Source organism: Cherax quadricarinatus, unplaced genomic scaffold, assembly GCF_038502225.1.
Source record: "Cherax quadricarinatus isolate ZL_2023a unplaced genomic scaffold, ASM3850222v1 Contig1411, whole genome shotgun sequence".
NCBI lineage: Eukaryota > Metazoa > Arthropoda > Malacostraca > Decapoda > Parastacidae > Cherax > Cherax quadricarinatus.
Window position 1 is genome coordinate 32950 of NW_027196437.1, and position 9080 is coordinate 42029.

A 9080-nucleotide genomic window follows, 5' to 3' on the forward strand; every position below is an offset into this window, starting at 1 on the left:
AACCAGCAATCCGGGATAGCAACCTCACATCTGCCGAGCTACCTCGGTGGACAAAAGAGAGGGCGGCCGGATATCCGCCACAAAGCATACCTCCTTCGGCCACCACCCCCGGAATCCGAAAGGTGGCTTCCAGAGATACACCCGTCGCCCGAAAGACACCCAAAGCCACCCTCCGGGATACCGGAGAGGGATCGGGACATCCCCAGGCGATCCAGATCCCACGGCAAACTACGCCACCGCCAAGAACCTCAACGGAATGGGATGGACCCCGGTACCCTTCCCCCTACCTATGAACTAGTGTGCCTGTGGGAAAAATCCCAAAGGCCAAAAAGAGGAAGGGCAAAAGGGAGGGGTGAGGAGGAGGAGAAAGAAAGGAGAAAGGGGAGGATGGGACAGGGAAGGGGGGATTGGGGGGTAATTAGGTTTGGTCTGAGGATGGAGACCGACAGGTCTAATTCCTCAGACCAAGAGCCTCTTCACCATGCCAAGGAGCCCCACTTGAAGAGGAGGAGGTGGATTCAAGAACATCTCTCTGCTGTTCTGTACATCCGAGCGACACAGCTCATTCAGCGCCGCCTCCTGTAGCATTGTCGCATTTTCCATTTCTCTGTGGAAATCTCTCTGAAAAGAGCGTGCAAAGCTCCAAAAATCTTGCATAACCTCTCTCGGGATCCTGGTACACATATTGATGGGCGCCATGTGGCAGCCAAACGCAAGAGATGAATCGCTGCTCCAATAGTTTCTCATGTTTGTACTGTGTTTGCTGTACACGGTGTACTTGTCACTAATTATATTCTTTTCCACCAGGAGGTCAACGAAAGCGACTGTAGCCAAAGCACAGAAGGCAGAATGAAGCGTCACATCCTCCGTAAAACACTTCTCTCTTAGTAACTTTGTAGTGAATTCATCTAAGACGCTAGTCAAGTGGAGTGCCTGGTCCTCTAACCCTTTTGGAACTTTGAAGAGAACTTCCAATTCTGATTTCCTCAGTTTTCTTTCCCATTTCCCCATCAACATCTGTTTCAGAGAGGGGTTATTTTCTATAGCCACTTTTCTCGCCGATATTAGTTCAAAAGTTTCACCAGCGACAAATTCTCCAAGCTGCTGTTCATCATCAACAGGTGTGCCAGCTATGACATCATTTAACAGCTGCAGGAAGAACCCACATATCTTTAGGGCAGTGAAGCCGTCAGCAACACCATGGTGTATACCAAGAGCCAAGTGGCTTGTACAAGGCCACGGCGACCATTCCTCAGCGAGAAGTGGAGAGAGAGCCTGTGGTGATGTCCGAATGGTAAAGTCATGCAATAACGAGCTAGCAGTAAGCCCATGTGGTGTCGAGCTAGTCGACTGAGAGCCAGATGGTAGACACACTGGCGCTGACACAGGACATCCTCCAGATTCACCCAAATCACCAAGTAATGACTTGGAAGATAGACCTGGTAACAAGGATTGACAGGCGGTATTGGCGAGGTCCGTCCTAGAGAAGTCTAAATTTGTTAACGATGAGATAGAAGATGAGAACAATGAAGAGGGTGATGTTGATGTGGCATAAGAGAAAGATGAAGACACAGATGAGTATGATGAACAAGTAGGCAAGGAAGATACTGAAGACTTTGAAGAAAAGACTGGAGACGCCGAGTAGGAATTTTGAGAAGACTCAGTGCTATTTGAGAATTCTGGGGGAGGAGGAATAACTCTTAAAGGTGGGGAGTGTGTACTGGGTGTAGCAGTGGAAGGGGTAAAGGGAAGGAGGTAAGATGAATTAAAAGTAGAAGGCAGCTCCTCCAAGGAGGGTGTGGATGACAATTCATTGCATGGTGCCGGGCTGAGAATAGCACCAGAACCGGTTTCGTGTTTAGTAGTAGCAGGAGCAGCATTATCAGCAGCAGCAACAGCAGCAGCAGTATCAATAGCAGCTGGTTCAGTAGCAGCACCAGTATCAGCAGAGCGGCCAGTGGATCCATCGTAGGGAATGCCAGAGTCAGTACCACCAGAAGCAGCCACAGTTTCTGACTCTCCAACAACATTAGCAACGGCAGCAGCGGGTAGGAACTTAGCGCACCATAAGGGGCCCTCTGAAGAGTTGTATTTATATGTTTTCAGACGGGCTATCACACTGTTCAGGTCACACTCTTTCAATATCACCTGCAATAGTTTGAAATATGTCTGTAATAAGATTAGTCATAAAAGAAAATAGGAAAAAAAAAAGTCCAAAACATAAAGAGTTATATGAAGCTTTAAGTGTATGGATCATTCAACTAATATTGCTTCCTGTCCTTTGGTCACTGATCTAAACACTGACCCGCAAGTGGGTTGAGGGTCAGAGGGAAGGCGATGAGAAATTTAAAAAGATGATTGATGTCTCAGATCAACGTTCTTGGCAATACAAATTAAACATGAATACAAAGTTAAAAATAAAGTACCAGGAACCAGCACATGTGCTGCAGTAACAAAAACAAAAAAAAAAAAAAAAAAAAAAAAAAGTGGAAGTGTCTACCCCCCCCACCGGAATCCGAGCAATAAAATAAATTTTAAGTAAAATGGCAGAGGTCGCGGGCAGAACCAAAATTCCCTCTGCCTCAACAAGAAGGCACTTTAAAGCAGGTTATAATAGGAGAGCTTTGCACGCTCCCTGTCTTCAAGTTACAGAATCTTAAAGTTAAGATTACCCTGACATTTAACCAGGAGTATTAGTAACCCAGTAGTAAATAATAGAGGACTGGTCTTGTTAAGAGGTTTATCGGGTGCAAGTAAGTGATCCCTGGTTCCCTGGGAGACGAGGATGCTACAACTCACCAACTAGTATTTTTACAATTTTTTTCGGAAAAAGGGGGGGGGGGGCAAACACCTACCTCCTGTCAAATCTTTTATTTTCTTGTTTGAGCCCTGCACGGCTATAACAATGAAGTGAAAATTATAGAGCAAGTTAGAAACAGTAGTTACACATTTGCGGACCACCTTGACAGTGCAGGTTATTCAGCCCTGCATACAAAAAATGTAAAGGCTAGAAAATCTCTTCAAATAAACAAACCCACTTTTGACCTTAAAAGTTAGTTCCTACAAGACACCTTGGCAGAAAGTCTTCAACTTAAGGCAAATTTAAAATAAGAGTTGCAGTCAAACTATACGGAGCGAGACGAATATCTGCAAACACGAGGCCATGGTAGAGATGTATGCGCCTGATCTTCAGTAGGTTACTATTCAAGTGAATTCCTGTTTCAGGAGGGCTGAACACCCACACCCTGGCAAACAATATAAAACTTTCCTTAGTTTGCAGGGCTTGTTTGGCCCCCTACTTCCATATATGCATATGGCCCATGACGTCAAGGCAAATGTTGGCACAGTGAGCTTGAACAGCAGCCTTTGACTGGGATGCCAACATGGCTTAGACACTGTTTGGCTCTTCCGAACTACAGGGGACGGAAGCATACCGAGCCATGGTAGACTGCACATTGGAATAGTACACAGTGAATCAAAAGCAAACTAAGCCACCTAACAAAGGAATAACTGGAGCTCTGCAGTGAGTATAAGACTCTCTGGTAACTGTACTAAGTCTTCACAGCTAAGCAACCACCACCCTCTCAGACCCATCATTAAGAACCTATCCATGAAGCATGAACTGAACTATGTTCCAAGAATTTAGCGAAGGTAAACACGAACCACGCAGGGATGAACGGCTGGGATTCATCCACTGCCTACAAAAATGCACCTGAAGCCCCATCACAAATCCAGTCACAATCCAGGAGAGGGTCCCGGAATCTGAAATGAAATGCACCTGTGAAATGCCTATTCAATGCCCCTGTGCAGTGCCTAATTCTAGGCTTCAGAAAGGCCAGCAGAGAAGAGCTAGCCTAAGTAGATCTGGCAGTCACACACCAACCTGAACTAACCACAAAGGTGGAGCACTGTCCGCCGGTCCGCACCTGCCCCACTTCTGAATACAGTCAGAATAGATAAACGACACGTACAACATTTCGGTATCTTTATTCTTTATTATGGAAAGAATAAAGATACTCAAATGTGGCAAGTCTCATTTCTCAACTTTTCAATTTTCTAAATCATTTATACACATAGTATCTAAGTACAATATCTAGCCCCCTAAGAGCATCCATTTTGATTTATGAGAGGCACACGTTAGCAGCATAGGGTGGGGAGGGGTGGGCTTTTTTTTATGCCATTAAGATTCAATTAGACTAACACCAACGAATTTTATACAAAACTTTCTTTGATGAGTTACTACTGAGCCTGCAGGCTGAGTGGTAAATTAATATTTTTATATTCATGTTGAGCGGTATATTAATCAGGGTCTGACATTCTTTTAAATAAATATAAATAAAAACATTAAACTAGCTGAACACTTAAAAACATACCTCAAAGTCTATATTTTCCTGAGTTGTCTCCTTGAACCAGAGGACACCGTCACGGGTGCCAAAACTCAAGCGGAGGTTGGGTACTTTTCTGAGGAAAACAGTTAAAAGATTTGAACTCCGATATTTCATATTGTTTATGGTCGAATAATGGACATCGTTGCTACGGTGATGACAAGAGTAACGCAGTAACGTTAATTATAGACACATTCAGGAACGAATCTGAAAGTATAGTGATTTTTGTACATAATGTACGAAACTATACATTTGTTTCAATAACATGGTGTGTATTTAATGAGAACTATTGTGTAAACTAATAACTAGTGTTCCTGAACAGTAGAGTATTTTTAGATTTAACTTTTCTAACAGTCAACATACTAGATCTATTAAGCACCTTTCAACACTAGTGGTAGTGTATAAAAGTTTAGAATACTAAGCTTTTAAACAGGATCGCATCAGGTAACACTGAGAAAGCTTTATGTATGGAACTAGTCAAATTTTCATTCCTGTTATCATAACTGAAGGTTCTATATTCCCTTCCCCCATCCTAATAGTAAATAACCTAAATATCCCCAAAGAAAATTCTCAGTTTATAACTATATAATAACTAGCCAAAAAATAGTGCCCTACAACAGTCTCCTCCAGAGACTTCAGCAGCCTTCTCCCGAGCCCTGCACCCCAGCAGCAGCTCCGCTCGAATCTCTGCTCAGAGCTCTGCACCCAGGCCAGAGCTCTGCCCGAATCTTCTGCTCAGGAGCTCTGCGCCCCAGCAGCAGCTCCGCTCCAATCTCCTGATCATGCTCTTCCTTGGGCTTTTATGGTGGTCCAAGCACCCTCCACAACCACGTGTACGACCTGACGCCTAGGTCTGAGGCGTCAAGAACAAAAGACCTCAGACGTGGGCGTGGCTACAGACGTTTGCCAAGGCAAGGTGTGACCATATAATTGGTTAAATTAGGTCTCCCCAGAGACCTCACAAGCCCAGCTGGACTACATCACAACCTAATTGTTGCATATGTGTCTTACCTAACAACCTGTCGGTATTTTATACCATTTTAATGTTCAATCTGTCAGACACTGCAACACAAGGGTATCTTGGTACAGACCTGCAATCAACTTCGACAACTTCCACTAGTGAGAGCGGCTGGATTTGAGAGGGACCTGACCTCTCAACCTCTGAGTTCTTACCTCTTCTAGTGACCTACGTCTCACCTCTTGGCGCTATATAAGCTCCATCCTGTAACTTCATCTCCATATTGTTTCATACTATGGAACAATGCTCTTCTCCAGACTGAGGGACTGACCACCTCAAAACTTTAAGGGTGATGGACTGATTACATCGTCTTCAAGTATCTTCTGCTTCTATCAATTTTTCTGTACTCGACTGAAGAAGCCTACTGTGTAGGCGAAACGTTTCATAATAAAGATACCTAACTGTTGCATATGTGTCTTACCTAACAACTTTAGTATATCTGACTTTAGCATTGGGAATAATATTGGGAGAGAAGTAAATAATGAAACTTGAAGGAATGTAGTAACCAGGCTTAGGCTTATTTAAAAGTACTTCTGGCAATGTAGACAAACATGATCACTCCAAATACAAAAGTGGCGAGCCCTATGGTCACCGAACACTGCTTCATTGTCCACTTATTGAGAAATAGAGACAGTATAATAATTATGTGAAAGGTAAAATATCTTATTAACGAAAATAAAATAAATTTTCCAGCAGCAAACAAGTTAACTGTAGATCTAAAGCCAATGTACGTCTGTTAACCCTTTTGGGGTGTAGTTCCTAGGCCTTGTGTGTATCAATAAGCACTTGCTCTATTGTCCGGAGGATGGATATGGAGTGCATAATAAAGTAGCCACTTCTGTGGCAGAATCTAAAATCTAATCCAATAGTACTCCACGTATATTGTCCAGTATTAAAATTTATCTTTTAGACTGAAGAGCACTTCATTCACTCCGGAGGTACCAGGCTTGCATTCCATTAGCGATTAAAATGAACATAATTCATTTAGTCTAGTAAAATCCCTATTAGGGAAAAAATTTGAATGATTTTCATTCAGATTTTTGCCTTTTAGTCAAATTTGAGTCACACATTTCGTCTACAGCCTAAAATGCTAGTAACATTATGAAAATATTAACTACCACCTCACTTCTATAACGAGTGATAATTTTTTCCATCAAAGGTAATCTTTAAGCTGGGCCTTGGAGATTAATGACAAGTATCAAGTATCACAAATCTGTTGACCAAAATTTAAAAAATCGAAAGCTGAATTATATGCAAGTGAAAGAAAGCTGTAGAATATATTACTGGGAAATTAACTAACTTCAGACGCAATGCAACATAGCTAAATGCTACAAACTAAAGCAAAGAAAGCCCGAATAAATTTGAGAATCTTTATTTAAAGTACCTACCACAAACTTCCCTAGTCTACTGAGGAATACTACATCTATTTGGCCTCTAAGAGAATAAGAGTAATGATCCTGAAGACCAAGTCAGAGCTACGAAAACAGATGACAGGCAGAATATGTGCAGACGTCAGAGACAGACAACAGAAATAATGGGACAACTAAAACGAGCCCTTGGTTCACCCAAAGGTATAGAGGCCTAAACTAAGCGTGCTAGAGAATGAAAAAAAGTATAGTATACAAAGGACCAAAGAAAATAAGGAGATTAGTCGAAGAGCCAGCAACTAATATGCATGAATAAGGACTGGGAGGCCCAGCGGCAATAGGAGAATGACAGCATCGAAAGGCAAATCTGACCCAAAGCTGTTGTACAACTACATCAGGAAAAAAACAACAGTCAAGGACTAGGTAATCAGGCCGAGGAAGAAAGGAGGGGAGATCACAAGTAACGATCAAGAAGTATATAAAGAGCTCAACAGGAGATTTAAGGAAGCATTTTCAGTGGAGAGAGAGAAGACTCCAGCTAACTGGGATGGAAGGGTACACCAACAAGTGCTGGATACTACATACAACTGCAGAGGTAAAGAGACTGCTAAGCGAGCTACATACATGAAAGGTGGTTGGACCGAACATCTCTCCGTGGGTCTGACGAGAGGGAGCAGAAGCACTGTCACTAACAAACCAACATTATCAAACCAGGGCAGCTACCAGAGGTGTTAGACAGCCAATGTAGTCAAAATTTATAAGAAAAGACGGACAGGTAACATTAAATTATAGACCAGTGTTACTGGCATGTATAGTAAACAAAATCATGGAGAAGCTTTCCAGAAGAATGGGGGAGCACCTAGGCAGGACCCATACATAGCTTTAAGATGCGATAAAGCTCATGGAACAGGGAGAGTGGACCTAGTAGCGACCAGCGAAGAGGCGGGGCCAGGAACTGTGTATCGACCCCTGCAAACAAATAGGCGAGTACAAAGAGTACACTTACTGAATGGGCTTTTAGGAGTTCCGCTGAAACTAAAAATGATCTGAAATACTAGTCATGGGGATGCTCTAAACCTTAGAGACCATACAGCACCCTTAGAACCATTTAAGGGAAATGAGGAACTGTCTCGATGCATAAAAGAATTAAAAAAATGTGGTGGGAGGGAAAGAAAATTCTATGCACCTTCGGAAAAGCTACATTAAAAAATTATTTTTTTTTTTTTTTTAGCATTCTTACCCTTCCTAGTATGTTTATTAATCAGTGACCTGAAGAATTTTTCGTAACTTTGATCTTACCTATACAGATGAAGTAGTGCCTGCTCGACATGACTATGGTGGAGGGGCTTATGAGAGCCCAGCTGTAAAACATAGCAGGCTAAGAAGGTACCATGCTGGTGCCCCACCTCGAACCATTCTTCAATGGGCAAGGCTGCCCGCACCCAGCTGCTGTTGCTGCTGCTGCTGCTGGCCATGCTCTTGTGTTGCTACAACAGCAGCCCGAGTTAACTTAATTTCAGTAACAGGATATTAAGAAAAAAATATTGGTAAAGCTTTAAAGCGTGACAGATCAATTTGATCAATTTGACAACTAAAATATAAACTTACACCTTAAGTGAAAAAAAAATTACTTGCAAGCAGAGTGACAATTTGTTCATAACATTAAAAGCTGCTACTCTTCAAAATAATTCAACCATTACAGACCAACACAGTTTTACTAGAGCCTAATTTTTCATCTATCTTGGCTGAGAATGATTAAGAGGAAACCCTAATACTTAAGAATATTAAAGATATTCATGGAGAAACTTTAGACGTTACTTTATCTTAATTAAAGAGCCAAGCAAATGGGAGGTAATTAGATTTTATCCAATGAAGGGAAGTAGTTATTCTGAGTTACCAACACCATGGCACCTTTGAAAGGCAAATGCTCCTGACAGAGCTGGTTTTAAGATCACTCACCTGTCTGAATTATAACCAAGTGAAAGTTTTACAAAAGTCAACCAATTATGGGGCAGTCCTGATCCGTAGGGTTCATACAGCACCTGGGAAAATAGAAAGCGATAATTTGCTATCCTAAGGAAATACAGGTATTTCCTAGTCTTAATCTTGAATTGGTAACATCTGGACCTGTTTACGTAACTTGCACAAGCTTATTAAAGCTTCAATTTCATTACAAAAATTTTAAAGAGGCTTAATCCGTTTAGAATTAAGGAGCAGTGTAATGAATACCCCCCCCCCCAAAAAAAAAAATATATGTACTACTGTTTCTTATTACAGTAAGAAGAGCATTCGACTACAGAAAAGTCCACA

At 42.0% G+C, this 9080-nt stretch overlaps 1 protein-coding gene across 1 annotated transcript; it reads right to left on the minus strand.

Annotated features, from left to right (window-relative positions):
• Positions 1-459: 459 nt before the first annotated feature.
• LOC138851651 (uncharacterized) lies at positions 460-8814 on the minus strand. The gene is made up of 4 exons (XM_070080984.1): positions 8730-8814; positions 8070-8257; positions 4374-4461; positions 460-2148 (listed from the first exon to the last, which is right to left on the minus strand). The coding sequence occupies exons 2-4, from the start codon at positions 8243-8245 to the stop codon at positions 460-462; spliced, it is 1953 nt and encodes a 650-aa protein (XP_069937085.1). The 5' UTR covers positions 8246-8257; positions 8730-8814.
• Between the last annotated feature and the right edge of the window lie 266 nt (positions 8815-9080).

Excerpts from the sequence above, each read along its gene's own strand:
- LOC138851651 (XM_070080984.1), bottom strand. The coding sequence starts at position 8,245 with ATGGCCAGCAGCAGCAGCAGCAACAGCAGCTGGGTGCGGGCAGCCTTG. Across the intron at positions 4,462-8,069 it reads GCACTACTTCATCTGTATAG|AAAAGTACCCAACCTCCGCT; the intron begins GTAAGATCAAAG and ends TGTTTTCCTCAG. Across the intron at positions 2,149-4,373 it reads AGGAAAATATAGACTTTGAG|GTGATATTGAAAGAGTGTGA; the intron begins GTATGTTTTTAA and ends AAACTATTGCAG.